Below are 20,951 nucleotides of genomic sequence, written 5' to 3' on the forward strand. Positions count from 1 at the left end.
GTCAGCAAGGATAATGATTTGCAGATCTTGTGTTGCTGTCAGTTCAGTTGCTGCTCTGAAACTCTGCACATACTTGCTGTAGCAGTGAAGTTCTTCTTGAATATCTTGGAGAATCGCAGGATCCAGATGGTATTGATGTCACAATCGATTGTTGGTCTCATTGTCTCCATCATAGAAATAGATTTGAGGACATTTTGGAGGGGTACCATCAGTTGCTGGCAAGAGAGGTCCCATGCAGTGGCTGAGTTTCACTTGTATTTTCAAGGTTGGGTGCAATCCCTGTGGAATGACTTAAATGCAGTCAAAGGATGCAAGTGCAAAAGCAATGTTGTCTGCTCGGAGAAAGCTCTCGCCTTACTGTTGGATGTTGAAATATTTGTGAAGTTCTGGAGGATGTTTTGGCACTGGATAAAGTTCTACCTTTCCCTTGGCACAACACGTAGGTTCTTTTCTCTGCCAACTTCCTATCGGCCTTGCAGTGCGGACAGGAATTGTCATAGAAATATCCTACGTGGTGTGGTTGAAGTTCTGTCTGGACTTGTTTCTCTTAAAAAGCCGAGACGTTACAGTGTCGTGCAAAATTTTTGGGAGAAACAGAATTTTTCCTCTTCCGAGTTGCAACCCTGGCGTTCCTCTCCTGTGGTGTTTAATTGGCACCCATGCGTATCTTCTGTTGAGCATTCTGTGCTCGGCATGCACTTATTTATATGGAGTTTCAATGGAACGTCACACATGAGCAGCTTGAGTTTCCTGCTTCAGCCCGCCTTGTCGATGTTCACATGATTCAATTTCTATTCTTATCTGAAAATCTTGGGACATTTGTTTGAGTAATCGTTTTCCTCTGTTGTGGACTCTCCTTTTCTCTTGCTTGACACTTCAGCTTGACATTTGCAGCCAATCTTCCAGCTTTGTTGGCATATTTGATGGGTTTTCACATTTTCCTGAAAAATAATTATGATTTTGCACTTATAATGAAGGAAAGAAAATTGGTTCGCAGGAAAGAGAGGGGCATCAATATGTGGGAGAATTGTGCATTCAGTCTGTGGGTGAACCAGATAGCTCAGATGGCAAAGCATCAGTATGGTTTTCCAGAGGACCTGGGTTTTATTCCTGGCCTGGGCATGCAATTATTCCCACATATACATAATCTTTGTTTCCTGTTCATTTATAATTTTCATTTTAATACAATACAAGCTGAATGGATCACAACATCAAAACAAATCCTCACAATCCACAAAATGTTTTACAAAAATCAACGCATCCCGAGAATGTACCGACTGAGATAAGAAGGAGGTCATGGCCTTATGGAGCTCAACCAAGTGCACAAAATGACAACTGTAGGGTTGCCTGAATATGTGAAAAGTGCAACAGACCACCAAACCAATTTGGAAGCAAACACGAAGACAACAAACCAGAGAAGAGATCCCTAACCCAACAAGCAAAAAATTTCAAAAGACAGGTGAGAATGGAAGATGTCACATAAGAAAACTCAATGAATACAGCCCCAGCAATTCCAAAAAGCTAAAAGAAAAATCTAAAATGAAATAGCAACAGATATACACCGACAACTGAGAAAATGATAAAAGAGCAGGAACGTATTTACAAAAAAAGAGTTGGACATATTGGGACGAGACAAAAAAGGCTCTGGAATGGCAAAGAAGAGTCAGCTCAACTGGGATTGAGAACAAATCCTAATAAATGCCCAAAATCAAGGACACTACACCAATAGCTTGAAGAAAATGGCGGGACTGAGCCAATCGGACAATTGTAGGTTCTGAAAGGTAGAAACAGAAAGCACGAGTCACCTATCGGGATGTAAAAAAAACTCATGTCAGAACAGCTGTACACACAGTCACAAGGTATGTCGAGTAATCCACGAGCACATCTGTAGAAATTTCAACATCCCAGTTCCACAAAACTCATGGAAACGTGAACCAAAAACAATCATTGAAAACAAGGTACAAAAATATAGTACTGGGGTACAATAAAGGAAAGAACGCATTGTTAATTGAGATGTCTGTACCCAGCGATTTTGACCGAAACAATGCAGAAATCAAGAAAATGACCAAATATCAAGATCTCAAGAATGAAGTGAAAAGTTCCTGGAAGCTTAAGAATGCTTAAATTGTACCAGTGATAAATGGAGAAACGGGAATGATAAATTCATCCATCCATCCATTGGGACCATACTCTGTGCAGAGCGTTGGTGCTGCGCAAGCAGTCTCCTGGGCCATTGGGCACAATCCTGGATGGGTCGCCACTCCGATGCAGGATACCAGCAAGCTGGTACTCATTTCACCGACCTCAGAAGGATGACAGGCTGTCAACCTTACTTGGTGTTAGTTAAATGGCCTAACAGAGTTTGAAGACACTAGGACCCGAGGATCTTAAGCCAGCCGCCCTACCCGTTAAGCCAACACCACGCCTGTCCATGATGAATAAGAACCTCACAAAGATCGACAAACCATCCCTGGGAATATTACCACAAGCAAACTACAGTTGGAGGCTGTTCGAGGCTCAGTGACGATCCTGAAAAGAGCTCTCGGAACAAAACTTTGAGAACAAAACTTCACAATTTGGTCGATGAAGAATCATGATCTCTTCCTGAAATGGAGGTGGATACTTCGAGACGGACGTAGGACGACTCTGTTACACCTTCCAAAATCTGCATTTCGAGATAACCAAAAAAAACACACACACACACACCATTTAATTCCCTCACTCCCAGAGAAAGCAGGCATGGTTAAAGATTCCTCTACCTATACATTGACATGTGGTGAGGCGTACTTGCCAGTGCGTCTTTGCTGCTTCATTCAATGGAACTGCATGGTTATTTTGTGGGTGGAGTTGGCCCAATTATCCAACCAATGGGGTGAAGGCAATCCTTGGACTAGTTAATAACGATTCTGGCAAAAACGACGATCAAACCCAATTGGCCGGTGCCACAACCAATCGACGAGTGAAGGGAAAAATGGGCACACCCGATTGGTCAGTGAAGTGACCAATCGACAAGTCAATATCACTGGCATAGCTATTGACACAGTAGCTGTATTTATTTTAGAAGACGTATGAATGTCATTGGAACAACATGGAATTTTTCACTGTACTCTACTCTCGATACACTTTCACATGGCCATTCCCAGCACGCAACTTTGGATAATTTATTTATTTATATGCGCTGTCCTATCACCGCTACCTGCATTCCATCTTTAATTATTTATCCACACTTTACCTTTGCCACTCCCAGCATTTCACATTTTAATTTTTATTATTCGGCAAGATGGTGTCAAATCACCATTTTAATAAAATCAACAATGCATTAAACATCCTATTTCTATGAAACACAGCAAATAGGAAGAAGTAATAAAAAGTAATCCTAACCACATGAAAACAACTGTACTACTTTCAACAGCAAGCGAAATATTGGAAATGTCTGGAAATTGAATTTTGCCATCCTCATCACAATGATTGACATTGTCAGGTCAGGCCAGATCAGATCTGTGACCTGCTACAGGTACCATGTAAACCTGAACTAACCTGTTTCATGGTCGGCTTGTCGGTGACTAAACCGTCTCCCCCAACAGGTTTTCTGGTTTGGAGGGTATATGATATGGACACCCAGCAGGATTAAAAACAAAACCTGTCAAAGGGCAGAGGAGCTCCTTGTGAGCCAATGGCCATCCATATCTAATGCCCAACTGTGTCTGCGGATGTCCTCCTGCAGTTGGGTTACTTTTTTATAAGGAGGTTTGGTGGCAGGATTTGCACTCCGGCCACCGTAGAACCCTTCATTCCACAAAACATAAGAAAACGGTCAAGAAAATTGAAAACCCACTCTATGGAAGTCCCTCCTGTGCAGCTGCCCTCAGCCGGGCAGCTCACCGGATGACGGGATTGGGACAAATCCTTCGGGACCCCCACTTATTGATAATAGGAGGAAAACCACGGGGTAACTTTACCAGGTCAGATTGTGGTAGTGTGTGTCAGCGTAGTGCTGAGGTGTCATCCACCAGATGGCGGTCTACTTGGGTTAACCTGATGCGGTCCCTTCGGGTGGATGCCTGGAATGTCCTATCCCGAAGAAAGGATGATCACCTGTCTCTGTTATCTGAGCTCAAGCGTTTGGATATTGGTTTTGCAGCACTCTCTGAGGTTCAGAGACTTGATTGTGGCAAGATCATTGTGAGTGGTTACACCTACCATTGGTCTGGTTGCTCTGATGGTTACCATGCCCGAGGAGTTGCTGTAGCTGTGTCCAATAAGCTGACTCCAATGATAATAATTGAGGTAACACCGATCAACGAGCGTCTCTGAGACTAAGGATTCGTCACTCGTTGGGTATCATTTCCCTGGTCTCTGTGTGTGCTCCGACTGAGGCGAGTGATCTCACCGTGAAGGACGCATTCTATACCACACTCGAGTCTGTTGTTGATCAGTGCCCCAGGCGAGATACACTTCTAGTCTTGGGGGATTTCAATGTATCGACTGGAACTGATAGGGATGGTTATAAGACGTGTTGGTCCCCTTGGGTCTGGTGGTGTGGCAAAGGAGATTGACCATGTGCTCGTTAATGGTTGCTGGAGGATGATCCAGAACTGCAAGGGCAACCGGAGTGCTCAGTTCCTCAATACCGACCACAGGCTTGTTGTGGCAACTCTGAAGTTGCAGCTTAAATCCAGGATAATGTACCATCCCAGCGTAGGCTGGATGTTTGCAAGCTCAAGGATGAGAGGGTAGCTGAGGAGTTTGCAGACATGCTAAGTGGGGATTTGGGGAGTCTAGGTGCTTTGGGGAATCCTGAAGAGTTGTGGAGTGCCTTCAAGACCGCCGTTCTTGATCTTGCCGGTGGATGTGTTGGAACTCACCAGAGGGCGAAGAAGAATTTTGTCTCTCAAGGGACACTGGATACAATTGACCAAAGTTGCAGGGCCAGGCTGAATGCCAGAGCTTAGCTGTTCAGGGAGCTGAGGCGTAAAACCTGTACATGCGCTAAGGGTGGACAATGAGGCCTATGTGCGAGGAATCTGTGAGGGGGTAGAGCATTACCTGTGGTCAAGTGATTTTCATCCTGCTTACAGGAGAATTTGCGCATTGCCTTCCTCCAAGCCCGTCCCTCAGTGTACTGCAGTTAGAGCAGATGGTACTGGGCTCCTGACAGAGGTGTCCAGAATGAAGGTCCGCTGGGACCGTTACTATGAAAGGCTGTACCAGGCCGATCCACCAGCTGTCTAGTTGGATGTCAGGGGTGTTACTATCCCTATTGCTGTCACTCCAACCAACTGTGATCCACCTTCATTTGTGGAAACAAACGAAGGTGAACCGGTAGAAACACTTACGACATCAGACATGAAGTTCAGACACGAAGGTGAAGGTTGTGGTGAACCGGTTGAAATGGGGTAAAGCTCCTGGGATCTGTGGCATCCATGCTGAACTTCTCAAGGCTGGTGGAAATTCTGTACTTATGTCATTGCATGCAGTTCTGTGCTCTGCCTGAACACAGGCATCATCCCAACTGACTGGAAGAGGGGCCTTGTTGTCCCTCTCTGGAAAGGGAAGGGTGATCGCCAAGACTGCAACAACTACCAAGGGGGTGACGCTGCTCTTGGTGCCGGACAAGGTCATTGGTTCGGGTTCTTGATCGGGTTCACCACCATCTGCTTGACCACCAGCGTCCAGAGCAGTCAGGCTTTACACAAAAGAGATCAACGATTGACCGTATCTTTGCCCTTCGGGTCCTCACCAAATGCATAAGAGAGTTTTGGCAGGGGCTGCTTGCAGCATATGTTGATCTCTGTGAAGCATTTGTTTCAGTGAATCTGGATGCCCTGTCGAGGATTCTTGGTCTTCGTGGGGTGCCACCAAAATTGATCAATCTGATGTCTGAACTGTACTCTGGTATTGAGAGTGCTGTGAGATGTGGTGATACAATCTCTGACTTATTTCCAGTTGTTACTGGAGTTTGTCAGGGGTATGTACTGGCACCCACACTTTTCAGTACTTGTATGGACTGGGTTCTTGGGAGGATGTCGGAGAGATCAAGCTGCGGTGCATTGTTTGGGAATGTCAAGATCTCTGACCTTGATTTAGCAGATGGTGCAGTCATCTTTGTGGAGATTTTAGATATCCTTTTGGGGGCCCTCGACGGCCTGAATGAGGAGTGAGAGCTGCTGGGATTACGGGTTTCCTGGGTCAAAACTAAGATCCAGGCTTTCAATGACTTCTTGGATGCTGCTATCTTGTCTGTACCTGTTTGTAGCGATGATGTTGAGGTCACGGAGAGATTCACTTACCTTGGAAGTGATATTCATGTCTGCTGGCTGTGATACAGAGGTCAATAGATGTCTGGGTCAGGTCTGGGGAGTCATGGTTTCACTGGATCATGGGATGTGGCGCTGCCGGTTCCTATGCGGGAGGACGAAAGTCTGAGTCTTCAGATCCTTGGTGCTTCCAGTCTTGCTCTATGGATGTGAGACTTGGACTCTGACCAGGGATCTGAGACGGAGACTTAATTCCTTTGTTACCAGGTCTCTTCGGAGAATCCTTGGCTATCGCTGGTCAGACTTTGCATCCAACGAGCGGTTGCTGAGAGACTCAAATGAGATTTGTTACCTGCATAGTCCGTGAGCGTCAGATGCAGCTGTATGGGCATGTGGCTCGTTTACCTGACGCTGATCCTGCTCACCAGATTCTCTCAGCAAGGGAGCCTCGTGAGTGGAGGTGGTCAATGGGCCAACTACGTGCCTCGTGGTTGCAGCAGGTTGATCAGCATCTCAAGGAGATGTGGATGGTCCAGGCATCTGCCTCTGGAATGGCCAGACGGAGGCCCCTGGAGTACTGGCGGAAGTGGATGCAGCGACATGCTGCTCCGGTGCATGCTCCCATACCTGTCCTGACCTGATCACAATCGTATCTAGCTTAGTAGAAAGTGCTGCAACTGTACCCTTGGCCCTTCACTGGAGTGCAGAACTATCTTGTACATCGTTGAACAATCTGCCGTGTGGTTTCGAAGATTTTTTTCAAGGAAATGGAGAGCTAAGCTTGGTCTCAGGACGCTTCAAATAGTTTGGCAGGTAGGATATCCCACTGAAGACAGGTGGTCTTTTCTGATAAATGTGTGGAGGAGTATCCATAAACATTTCTTCTTTAATATGAGGATCCTGTAGACGACACCATCACAGGGTGTGCTGATGAGATGTTATGATTTACCCTAACATCCCCAGCCTTTAGCTCACCTGGAACGTAGTTCCTGGGAGCTTATGGGATGGTGCGTCGTACATCCGTCAGTCCATCCAGCTGTCCGTCCAGAAACACTTGCAACTTCTCTGAAAATACACGCACAATTCAAATGAAACTTGACCACCACCATCATCACCCGTGATCTACCAAAATGTCTTAACGGCATAAAAAAAGTTTGAGAGGGTTGACAGAGGGGACAACGGTTTAAAATATATATATATATATATATATATATATATATATATATATATATATATATATATATATATATATATATATTCATGCAAAGATACGGCTCATATAAGAGCTAACACACAGAATGTATAACAAGGGGAGCAGGAGACAAGAGAGACGGGAGTAGAATCACAAAACAGTGTGGAATAGAAACATGAGATCTGTGGAAGGAACCGGGATGGTGCGAGGTACACAGGGTAAACAAGATGGATGCTTCAGGGACTTTCAGGAAGGAAAGCAGGGAATATGAAGAAGGTGGGTTTGGGGTGGATTAACGGGGGTAGAAAAGATCGTGGTTTTGGATGGGGGAATATAAGATGTGGTGGTGAATAGCTATTTTGAAGACCTGGAGGGAAGAGTGGGATTGAAGAGTGTGTGGGAGTTTGTTCCAGAGGTGGGAAAAAAGAGGAATGAAAGAATGAAGGTGAGCAGTGATTTTAGATTTTGGTAGTTTTCCCAGAAGGGGGTTGCTGGCAGACCTTGAGCGCCCTGCGAAGATATCGGCAGGGTGCGGGGGGGGGGGGTGTGGAGACAGATCACAGACAGACAGCGGGGAGGGGGGGATCACAGGCTGAGTCAACCTCCTTCGCCTCACAAAGTGGGGCGATGCCGGAGAGAGACATTGGAAGACAGAAAGACCACTGACCTGCTTGCGGTGAGAGAACCAAAGATTCAGTCTCATGGCGGAAGACACCAATGATCCTGAAAGGCTTTGTTTCCACAGTGTGCAGCCGAGAAAGGCGAGAGGTGGAAGCACCAGTCCAAAGGGGAGAGCAGTACTCCATCAGGCTGCGGATGAAAGCTTTGTATGTGGTGAGGAGCTCAGGTGTGCCTGGGAAGTACTTTGCATGACGGAGAATGCCCAATTGGCGACTGGCTTTGGAGGCCAGCTTGGAGATGTGGCTTTCCCAGGAAAGATTATGGCAGATAGTGAGACCCAGAAGTTTGATAATTGCACATCGTGAGGTCCAAAAGTTTTCCCCAAACAGAGATATTTTCTTTCTTCTCAGAAACTACACAAACAATTCCAATGAAACTTGACTACAACCTTCATCACCTATGATGTACCAAAGTTTGTTCCCGACATAAAAAAAAATGGTGTCTTAGGCGGTATACGGGGAGGGGGGTGGGGGTGTCCCCCAAAAATATGTATTTGCTTTCTTCTCCGAAACTACACACACAATTGCAATGATACTTGACCACAACCTTCATCACCCGTGATGCACCAAAATTTGTTCATCGATCTATATATTACGAAAACTCTCGTATGTATGTATATATGTATGTATGTATGTATGCTCCCGAAATACAGCCAGAACGGTACACGATAGTGCAAAAACTTTAGGGACACCTTACTCACCATTCTCCTGCGGTGTGCAGTATCAAATTTCGTTAAAATCGGGAAACGAAAAAATTATGAAAAAATCAATTCCCGATTCAGTCAAGTACTCTTCGGGAGGATTTGATCAATGGAAACAACCTCAGCGGTATAGTTCGCTGGAGCTATCTGTTTTTATTTTCCTGAAATGATTTTTTGAAGTGTGAGTGAAGGATTCAGAACCTAAGCCTTTTCAGTGGGAAGGTAGTTCAGATGTTGTGTTTTGTCAAGATGTAGGGCCATCATGATTCCTTCCTTTACGAACGATTATTTGGATGAGAAAAGCATGTACATGTGATCTCGTTGACCATTTGTCCAACAAACTTAAATAAGTTATTTCTTTGGTCCATTAAGGAAGTGTGCAAACATCTGCCAAAATTGTTTCTTTCAAACTCAGTATCTGCCAATCGATAGCATCCAGGACCTTTAACTGAGACTACATTTTGCCAATCATGTGCATCATGGCTGTGCTATTTTCCAGGTACTTGTACAAGCTGCATGATCTCCACCTGCAGTGTAAAAACTACACAGAGGCCGGTTTCACTCTCCAGCTCTATGCAAACCTACTTTATGTATGTATACCAACCACACATCCCAGAGTTGCACGACATCGTTATGTGAACGTTTGTCTGATGCCTTGACTGCACAGTCTTTTTCATTTTCAACTGTTGGCATTCAATAATAATAATGATATGTTTAACTTTTTTTTCTATACAATGGTCTTACGTGTACGACGGCATTTCTTATCATTTTGTTGGCCCAAAGTGAAATGTCACTGACGACAGGAGTTCAAATTAGTCCTTGAAGTTTGTTTATAAAAGGAGTGATGTCCAGGTCCAGGTGTTTATAAAAGGACTAAAGTCCAGGTGAGATAAAAACTCTAAAAAGTACCAATCAATGTAAACAATATTGGAAAAAAAACACCAAAAATTAACAATGTAAACAATATTGGAAGGAATCGTAAAAACCACCAATACGTGTAAATATCATTGAAAAAAAAAAAACTTTAAAAACATTGGAAAAAAATATGAACAAGTAGAGGTACATTCAAAGTACACCGCCCCCATGCCAAATAAATAAATATCAAATCCTCAGGTGCCCGGCGATGTCGTCGTGCAGCACGTGGAGACAGAATTGGGAAGGAGCGGTGTGTTTCTGAGGTAAATGTGTCCCAATGACACCGAGTTCATGTGCACAAATGTACTTCTTTGGTGAATATGTACAAATGATACTGACTCACCTTGCAGCATATCAAGACGGATTTGGGGTGGAGCGGTGTACAATAATTGAATGATTCATTGATTAATTGTGTAATTAAAATAAATAGTAATTGTAAAATAATTGATTTCTCAATCAGTTTCCTCGTAGCATACCTAAACCACCAGTTTCAGCTGAATCTGTAACTTTTTGAAAATTCATTCATTGAAAAATGAATAATTGAAATTAATCAATTAATTGATTAATCAATAAATCCCCCAAAAAGCCTTTATAGCCAAATCACTTGTTCACTGTCATGTCCAAATATCAGCTTCCGAGCTCAAAAGGTGCCTGAGAGATTGCCCGGATGAGAAAGAAAATAAATAAATAAATGATTAATCGATATTACTTAATCGATTAATCAAAAAATATAGAATTCCGGTTTTGGCAAAGCACATCTTCACTTTTGTTACCAAATTTCAACTTCTTAGCTCAAAGGATGGCTGAGATATCGCCCGGCCAAACAAACAAGAAAACAAACAAATGAAGTATTAATGGAGTACTCCCTTCCTTCAGCGCCCGGCGATGACATCATCCATCATGCATTGCCTGGATATGGAATTGGGAAGAAGTCGTGTACAAAAACTGCCAATCAATGTAAACAATATATGAAAAAATAGTAAAAACTACCAATACATTTAAATAGCATTGGCAAAACTTGAATAACTACCAAGCAATTTCAACAATATTATATTGGGAAAAAAATCTTTTAAAACAAGAAAAAGAGCAGTCAGAGATTGCAGACCCTCACCAGAACTTGTTTTGTGTGGTGTTTGTGTACTGGTGTGTTACATAATTCATAATTGACATAATTAGAACTGCCACTTTATACTTGCTGGCAGTGATGACCAGGTACCAAGACGTTCTGCTTTGATTCAACCCCACTTTGATTGGACACCTGACCCTGACCCATGACGTTTTTTATTACTATTCAATTGAATTTAGAATAGAAAACAGCCTTTTTACAGCCATTTTTTCCCTGCTGTGCAGGGGTTAGCTTTTTGCAGGCTCCATGCAATCATGGTTCTCTTCTTGAAGCAATGTTTTTTTTTATGGCCAGATGCCCTTCCTGACGCCAACCCTGGTCACCTGTTATGACACAGGGATATGGTACACCTATTCTCACCAGGGCATACACCGAGACCAGTACACTGGTACTAATTTCGCCGACCTCGGAAGGATGACAGGCTGAGTCAACCCCCTGGTGTTAATTCAGTGGTAAACGGGGCTCAAACTCAGGACCGAGGATCCCAAGCCAGCCACCCTAACCACTAAAACAACACCAGGCTTACAACCAAAACAATATATACACTTAAATATCTACCAATAAATTGAAGGATTCTTGGGAAAAAAAACTTGAAGAAACCTCAAATTTCCCAAGGCTTTAGACTAAGGCCCCACGAATGGTCACTCCCTCCCTCCCCCCACCCCCCCCCTCTACCCTGGGAAAAACCTTTTTACCATTTTGTTCTACTTGATCTCTGGGGGAACCTTGAAGGAGTGGCTGGCTTCCTTGGGGGCTGTGGGCTTCCAGTGAGGATGCCTGGACCTTATGATGATGACCCTTTGTTACCCTCTCCTTCCACTCTCCCAAGTTCCCTGTACCGTACTCCTCCCCACTACCCCAATCACCCCCATTCCCTTTGTGCTGCATTTCTACTCATGGCCCTCATCTTTTTGCAGTGGAGTGATGACCAGTGTGCTCCCCATTTGAACTTCCGAGGGACACACCATGGAAGCACACAGCGTGAGCTGAAGGAGAATCTGTACAACCAGATTATTGACTACTTTGACAAAGGAAAGGTAAGTTGGTTTATTGTCACCTGTTTTTTTTTTCCAAGTCTAGTATATTGTGCTTTGTTTTGAACTCGAATCCCTGATCCACTGCAGAATTCCACACTCCCAGCTTTCATTCATCTTCCTCTCCGATTCTACTCCGACCTTTCACGCATTTTTCACATTCCATTCACCGAGTTTTTGTGAATTTTTTTTTTTTAATTACATTTTTTTGTTTCAAAACCGTCACCCTGCCCAGTTCATCATCCTTCACCTGCTCATTCTGGATTTGCACTTAATGTAATGACCCATTGTTGTATGTTTGCACATGAACCTTTGTGCATCTTCTTTCATACTCATTTACTTGTTGACAGTAGTGGAGTGAGCCAAAGTGCCGCCCTCTACGCACCATTCCTCATCAATGAAATTGACACTGCTTCAAAAGGGCTAATGAGTATTTTACAAAATAATGCAATTTTAGCATTTTATTGAACTTTCAAGTAATCATACGAAGCATGCATTAAAGCGATTTAAAAATAAATAAATGAATAATACGATGCAACGGAGACAGTCTGACAATACAAACGATATCGTAAACCAGTTTTATCAATAGGCTTCAGATTTTATCTTGCCCAATGGTTTCAGGTGAACGGGTCTCAGCAAATATGTACTTTCCTGGCCTTCAACACAGCAGTCTTGAATTACGTCGCGATGTTTCATTTTATTCTCAACTTCCCTTCCACTAGAAAAAAAAAGAATTGCCAGATTGCTGATCCTATACTGACTAATAGAGGACTTTAGATAAGTTTTGATGAATATAAGCTTGAAAAACTTCCCTCACAGCTAGCCGTGGACACAGATTGTGAGGAATACAGTATGTGCAGCACTATTGTCAAGTTTGGCGAGGACTCTGTGTCGGCCTACTTTACAATCCACAAAGAAAGAGGGGAGAGTGAGGATGGGGAGCCACGTCGGGAGACGACCACCGCCCGGACACGTCGGGATTATCAAATAATGTGTGAATACAACGTTCTAGACCAGTGATCTTCACTATTTTTTTTTCAAAGGGGGCCACTTTTGCTGATAAGATACAAGTGTGAGAGCTGCCACACAGCCTGCAGGATTTAGTCATGGCTGCTGTTAGGCCCCGCCTCATGTACTCTTCTTTGTTGTGCTTAACTGGGCTGCAAGCATCATTGTTTGTTTACTGCAACCATACCTTGATGTAGTTATGTTACTTTTATGCTTTGCATTGGAACACTCATTTGAAACCATTCAGTCAATTCGATAGCATTTATGGTGGATCATGTTGGTGTATTTTCACATTTGTGTATTATTGGCAGCACACCAGGGACCGCACTTTAGGCCACCAGGGGCCTCCTCCAGTGGCTCGTGGGCCGCGCAATGAAGAACAGCGGTCTTGACATTTATAAGCATCAAGGTGAAATGCGATAAGCTCTGGAATCTCTTAACTTGAACCGAATTTCAAAATTTTAAATGCGGAACTGAACTTAGCAGCACTTCCGACTGCTAAAAAAAACAAAAGTGTTTGTTTGTCCATTTCAGACATTGCTTGATACTCCGGACGTCTCCTGTCATTTTGCAGAGGGTGTTTAACATTAACTGTGTTGGCTTGGCAAGCGATTTGCTGTCAGTTATTACGAACACCACGAGCAGATGCCCGGATTGTCAAACGATGCGCAAATTGGATGCATGAACACTGTTTTAGCAGTCGGAACTGCTGCTGAGGTCAACTTTGCAGTTTAAATTTTGAAATTTGCCTCAGGTTAAGAGATTCACGAGCTGATCGCATGTGCAGAAATGAAATAAAGCCACCAATGCTGGCGTCTCCGGCACTTATAAGCGTTGTGATGTATCCAGAGATTCATAGGTATGAAGATCAGGCATTCGATAATATGAGTGAGGAAAGTGAAACAAAATTGATGACCGCTTTATTGTTAAGAAATCGGTGTGACCTGTTCCAAGTCAAAGCATTGTTGAGCAGGCCAAAAGAAGGGGGCTGACCAAGGACAAGCCTTCATAAAGGATGATAAAATAAGGCCATAAATGATCTTCCAAAGGGGTGTTTAAATTAACCCACAACCCAATTTTCGTTCATGCATTCCCTCAGAGTTCCCTTCGTATGTGTGCAACGTTTGGGGCTGCTAGGTTTCATGGTTTTAGAGTTATGGAGGAAACGCACTGATACACACACATTTATTTCTGCTGTATTGTACTGCTGTCTTTCCCTTGAGTGGACTGAAGTTAATGGCAAAGTATTTGGCTGCGTCTCTGAGCGTTCTCGATTATGGTGGATTGCACATAACAGCAAAGGTGAGTGATGCCTTCATTTTCCACTCGTGGGGACAAGCATGACATTGTCTTGGTTGGTGCCAGTTGGATTTTTGTTAGGTGTTCCCGAATGACTGGGTCAGACTCCCCTAAAAGCTACGCCAGTTCAAGGAATTGCCAGAGTTGGTGAAATCGGCGATACGAGTATTTTCTACACATCCTTTCAATGGAAGATTTTGTTTTGTCAGAAACATAATGGATGCATAGATACTCTCAAGAATTTCCTTCCGCTGTTCAGCAGCTTTATTAATTTTCTGTCGAGGTTCCTTGTCCGATGTTGCTCCTCTCTCATGTCAGATAGAGATATCCTTCCATTGATCAAAAGCATAGATACGAGCAGAGCATGAAGAAGGCAGAGAACAGTTCATGTTCTCCAGTGCGAGGATTTAACTTTGTCACATACGTGCTCTCTGCTGCAGATGTGGGAAGAATCAATTGTGTTGTGCAAGGAGCTTGTGACACAGTATGAGGAGCAGATCTTCGACTATGAACAGCTCAGTTCCATCCTCGTGAGTTTCTCTCGATTCAAAATGACTAAACGACAATTTTATATTCATTTATCTGTATTAATATATTAATTTATATTAATTTGTTAAATAATGACTCTTGCTCCCCCTCTCTGAAACATGTCGAGGTGAAACGTCTATCACATGGTCACATGCATTTGAGATAACTGAATCCCTCCTCTTCCACAGAGACGACAAGCCCAGTTCTACGAGAACATCATCAAGGTCATGCGACCCAAAGCGGATTACTTTGCGGTCGGGTATTACGGCCAGGGTTTTCCCTCCTTCATGAAGGTAAACCATGATTCATCCTTTTACCTTTTTAGGTCATCTCTTCGAGCATGACCTAATAATATGGGTGTCGATGTCCTTCGATCCGTCCGTCCGTCCGTTCACAATGAAGTTGAAGCGGAAGATCTGGTCATTAGTTATCCTGATAGAGGTCGATGAGACGTACACGATGGTATGACTTTCAAGGTCACCAAAGGTCAAGGTCACGAGGCCTTTGAAGTTGCGAAAATGACGATTTTCAAATTCTATCTCCGCCGCCATTTCTCAAGCGATCTTGAATTTGATTGTAGCATATGAATCTATGGGACAATATCTAAATTTGGTCAGGCCGGATTTTCGATATTCGCTTTCGTTTTCGTGTCACGTGACTTCAAAGTTGGCAAAACAATGCGAAATGACGATTTTCAAATTCTATCTCCTCCGCCATTTCTCAAGCGATCTTGAATTTGATTGTGGCATATGAATGTATGAGACAATATCTAAATTTGGTCGGGACAGATTTTCGAATTTCACTTTCATTTTTGCGTCACGTGACTTCAAAGTTTGCAAAAACTGCTCTACCTTCAGGAGGCTATATATTCTCTACTGGGCATGGTAAAAGTTAGTGAATGGTGCCATTGCATAGCAGCTGACCTTGTCTTTCATGTCCATTCGAAAGAATACCGATATCTTCGAATACGTACATGTCACGTGACTTTGAATTTTGCGAAAACTGCTTCATGTAGTTGCAAAATGACGATTTTCAAAATCTATCTCCTCCTACATTTCTTAAGTTATCTTGAATTTGATTGTGGCATATGAATCTATAGGACAATATCTAGATTTGGTCAGGCTGCATTTTCGATATTCGCTTTCGTTTTCACGTCACGTGACTTCAAAGTTGGCCAAAAATCCCTCCTGACCGGAGAACACTACACCCTAGTAACAGGAACTCATGCTTGTAAAGGTCGTTCTCATGCTTGGTATTCGTTAACTCTTGGTTTGTGGCTCTTATTATATAATCTGCCTGCCTGCCCGCCCACCGCCCGCCTGCCTGCCCATAGCATAGCTTTTTAGGTACCCCCACTCATAGCCGAATGTCCCCACCAAATCGGCAAATCGCCATAGGCCTAGGTCATGGAAGCTATCAGAATCGAAAAATATCGGATGGCATATCGTTATGTGTTTAATATACGTCAAAGTGCTGGAAAACAATAGAGAGATCTCCATTGTATTCTAGCACTTTGATATACGCCATCCTTCTTTTGACACGAATATTGATCGGCAGCCGACACGACGGGACAGGTGTCCAGTCATATGAAGTTTTTACGGTGTTGTGTTTTTGATATAACCGGTGTTTAGCACTGCTTCGTCAAATAATCGCCATGTGCGATTGCGATATTTCCGGTTTCCTTCTGCGTTTATCTTATGTCGTACACATATAAACATTATTCCTGCATATAGTGCACAGTCATCGGTTGTCTTAGTCATCGGTTGGTCCAGTGGAGTCCACTGGAATATTCTGAACTGAACGAACAGAACTGTGGATAGTAAGAGTGAGTAGTGTGGTGTCGTCAGTGTTGTTGTTGCACTTTTTATCAGAGATTGGAAAACAAAAAGGTGAGGCCTACGTATCTACCCATCAAATCCACTGACTGACTGGTTTGTGTCGTAGTTGTCTCTCTGCCATTTGCTACTGTACCTACCTACTCTACTACATAGAGTGATAGTGATTAAACCACCTAGTTCTATGGACTCTTGGCCATCTACCTACTGGACATTATTTGACGGACTCGTTTCTCGCAGAGATGACCGTCACTCCCGCACGGGTGTATTTTTATTATTCCCCTTTCTTGAGGTGCACAATTCTGCTTGCATGTTAAGGGGACACTGAAGCATCAAATGATTTGTAGATGAACATTTGGGAGGAATTTTGTGAAATAATTTGTAGTTCTGGGTCATTGATTGATGAAGTCTGTATTTGGTTCTATGTGTTGTTGGTTATCTTATTATGTGGGTGTCAGAAGGTGGAACGGAGCCATCTCAGGTTTCGGTAAGGGAGATCATGATTCATGGACCAAGTTGTGAAGTTTTCTTGTTCGGTCAGCGAGCTGACCTAATAAAATCGTTTGTCCTCAGGTCGGTCCGTCCGTCCGTCTGTCAACAATTTTTATTTTTCTATCTCCTCCTAGACATCTCGGCCGATTGAGTTCTAACTTGACACGATGATGATACTAGTTACTCTCTATACATCATCTGAGCCCTTTTTCGCATTTTCGCCTCAGGGTCAAGGTCACAGCGTCATCAATTGCAAAATGACCGATTGGTTGTATGGCCTATAAGGAAGCATCGGACGGCTATAATGCATCATGGGTTTCATCGGGATTATTAAGAAGATTTAATTCGACCAACTAGTTTCTCGTTACCTCTGTCGTCTGGCCCTGTTTATTGGGCAACACGAGGTCCGTTGACTTCAACACGGCTTTGCGCGTTTATTTTAAGTTCAATTTAAATTCTGTTTTCACTCTTCATAGTCGCTAAGGTTGATTAACATTCGGTTGCATCAAGTTTTGTGAAAATTGAATGTTTATATCCTCGGTCTGTGTAGAATGCATTGCAGCGAGGAGTAGATTCCATTTCTTTCCATATTGCATCAGGAGGCTATCTTAAGTTCTCGTTCATTGTCCGTCTAGTTCATTTACCCCCGTTAATCCACCCCAAACCCACCTCCTTCAAATTCCCTGCTTTCTTTCCTGAAAGTTCCTGTAATGTCCATCTCTGTTCTGTTCTCACTTTGGGACGTTCTGGTGTAGCTTCAGGTTTAATGAAGATAATTTTCGTGCAATTCCGCTCAGAAACGAACCTTTCATGAGGAAAACGTATCAAGTCAAATAACCGTGACACTCTGGAAGGGACACCACGTGCTTTCCGTTCGCTGCTTCACCTCGTAACCTGTCCTCCCAAGGGACTGCTTATTTGTAGCGTCTGTGAGATTAATGTATATATTTTGATGGTTTTGGGGATGTGCTCTACAGGTATCTGAAAGAATTCCGGTGAAAACCGTACGTTTTAAGATTTTGTTAAAACATTTCACCCGACGGCGAGCTGCCTGGTCACGTGACACTAATGCGGAGTCTGCGTGATGAAGTGTAGTCTATACGGGTAAGACGCATCAATTTCCTTAATTACAAGCTTAAAACGGGCACTTGGTAACACTTGTACACTCAACCTAAACGTTATATTAAATCTCGTTTAACAGCGATTTGTTATACACATTTGGTGCTGTCTTTCTGCAACTCCTCCTTTACCCCTAAAGTTAAAATATCCTCTCCTGCATTCATCTTTCTATTCCTTCCACGAATACAGATAATGCTGGACACATGTCAATCACAACCCACTTCCTGTTTCAGACTTTTGGCGGGAAAACTAGTTCCGGTTTCTCAAAAGTCCTATAAGGAAGTCCCGATATTTCAATGGCCTATATCGAAAGTCTATATCCTCTTTCACTCTTAGGTCGATTGGGGACATATTTCTAAAACTTGTGTGTTAATAAGAGCGTGGAAGAATTTTGCATACTAGAGGGGGCGTGGTGGTAAAAACGTGAATAACCAATGGCCTACAAGGAAGCATCGGACGGCTGTAATGCATAATGGGTTTCATAGGGATTATTAAGAAGATTTAATTCGACCAACTAGTTTCTCGTTACCTCTGTTGTTTGGCCCTGTTTATAATATCCAGTTTCCATTCTAGATAGTACCGAGCTGACCGTCAAACCCGCTCTAGTGTATTATTTTAAGTTTTGTTCTGAGGGCTCTCTTCATGATCGTCACCGAGTCCCGGACATCCTCCAACTTCAAGTTCGTTTGTATTAGTATTCCCAGGGATGGTTTTTAAGATCTCTGTGAGGTTCTTCCCGTTGCTCTTACAATCACTGAACTTTGCCTAACTTAGTGATTGCCTAACAATCACTAGCATAATTTGGGCACTCTTCAGCTTCCAGGATCTTTTCATTTCATTTTTGAGATCTTGGTATTTGGTCATTTTCTTGATTTCTACGTTGTTTAGGGCAAAATCACTGTGAACTGATACCTCAATTAGCAATGCCTTCTTCTCTTTTTTTTTGTACCTTCGTACCTTTTTTTTGTACCTAACAACTTTCAGGAAGGAAAGCAGGGAATTTGATAGAGGTGGGTTTGGGGTGGATTAACGGGGGTAGAAAAGATCGAGGATTTGAATGGGGGAAAATAAGAGGTGGTGGTAAACAGCTGTTTTGAAGGCTTGCAGGGAAGAATGGGATAGAACAGAGTGAGGGAGTTTATTCCAAAGTTGGGAAAAAAGAGGAATGAAAGAGTGAAGTTGAGCAGTGATTCGTGATTTTGGTAGTTTTACCAGAAGGGAGTTGTTGACGGACCTTGAGCACCCTGCGGAAATATGGTGGGGATAAATCGCAGAGAGAGTGGGGCGGGGGGGGGGGTGGCGGCTAGACTGGAGAGGGGACTGGAGAATACAGAAAGACCATCGACCTGCCTGCGGTGAGAGAGTGAGAGGCCCAAAGACTCAGCCTCATCGCCGAAGATGCCAATGATCCGAAATGCCTTTGTTTCCACAGCGTGAAGCCGAGAAAGATGGGAGGTAGGAGCACCAGCCCAGAGGGGAGAGCAGTACTCCATCAGGCTGCGGACAAAAGCTTTGTACGTGGTCAGGAGCTCAGGTGAGCCGAGGAAGAACTTTGCACGACTGAGGATTCCCAGTCAGCGACTGGCTTTGGAGGCCAGGTTGGAAATATGGCTTTCACAGGAAATATCACAGCAGATCATGAGGCCCAGAAACTTGAAAGAAAGGACTTCTTCCAGAGGATTGTTGAGAAAGTGGATGGGGGTGGGGGGGGGGGGTTCCAAATGGTTCTTTTGTAGAGACATAGTGAGAGTGTGAGATTTGTCTCGATTGAAAGACATGTTACACGTGTTATACCAGTTTGTGATTTTACCCAGATCTGCAGTGAGCGAAGAAGCTGCTGCTTGCCATTCTGAGGGATGACCGATGGTAGGGCAGAGGGTGGAGTCATCAGCAAAGAGATAAAGAGGATTTTCCATAGAGTCTGAGAGATCATTGATGAAAACCAGAAAAAGAACAGGGCCCAGAACGCTGCCTTGAGGAACACCAGCCTGAACAGGAAGAGGGGATGAAAGAACTCCATTTAGGGCCACACGTGGACTGCGACAGGAGAGGAAGTCTGCGAGCTATGAGTGAAGATAGCCTTGGATACCATAGGAATAGAGTTTGGTGAGCAGGGCAGGGTGCCAGACTGTGTCAAAAGCATGCGATATGTCGAGGGATATGGCTCTCATTTCATGTCCGGCATTGAGGACCTCCATCTATTGTTGGGAGACCAGAAGCAGCATATCCCGGGTAGAGTGACCTGGTCTGAAACCAAATTGATGTTGTCTGAATCCAAAAGTTGTGGATGTTTTTGGACGAATCAAGGTGGATGAGTTGGTGAGGTGACAAAAACAAGTCAATTACATTTTGGTTCAGGTCCCGATCCAGATCCAGCCTATCAGTGGGATCCAAAACATAAACTGTTTAACCTGGCAGAGGTATGCGCTTTTCCAAGTCCTGTTTTGGTTCTCTCCTCTTTATTTGTCTCTGTTCCCATAGAAGGACGAGTTCTGTTCTTTTCTTTTTTTTGTATACCTTGTCGGGGCTCATATGAGAGCTAACACACAATGCACAGCAAGGGGGGAAAGGGGCTTAATACAGGGAATTAAGCGCTCAAATTCAGGGAATTAACCTCTTAAATTCAGGGAATTAACCGCTCAAATTCAGGGAATTAACCGCTCTTAAATTCAGGGAATTAACCTCTTAAATTCAGGGAATTAACCGCTCTTAAATTCAGGGAATTAACCTCTTAAATTCAGGGAATTAACCGCTCTTAAATTCAG

At 43.5% G+C, this 20,951-nt stretch overlaps 1 protein-coding gene across 3 annotated transcripts in view; it reads left to right on the forward strand.

The window, feature by feature from the left end:
- LOC147016229 (dedicator of cytokinesis protein 1-like) overlaps positions 1-20,951 on the forward strand; it is a 235,709-nt gene that overhangs the window by 185,138 nt on the left and 29,620 nt on the right. For all 3 annotated transcript variants that reach the window (XM_085849067.1, XM_085849068.1, XM_085849069.1), the window contains 4 exons: positions 9,330-9,420; positions 11,789-11,908; positions 14,653-14,742; positions 14,929-15,033. In XM_085849067.1, the coding sequence (XP_085705193.1) occupies positions 9,330-9,420; positions 11,789-11,908; positions 14,653-14,742; positions 14,929-15,033 (406 nt within the window). The remainder of the gene's footprint in view (positions 1-9,329; positions 9,421-11,788; positions 11,909-14,652; positions 14,743-14,928; positions 15,034-20,951) is intronic.

This window comes from Eptatretus burgeri, chromosome 12, assembly GCF_056783735.1.
Source record: "Eptatretus burgeri isolate ZD-2024b chromosome 12, Ebu_testis_v1, whole genome shotgun sequence".
In the NCBI taxonomy this organism is placed as follows: domain Eukaryota; kingdom Metazoa; phylum Chordata; class Myxini; order Myxiniformes; family Myxinidae; genus Eptatretus; species Eptatretus burgeri.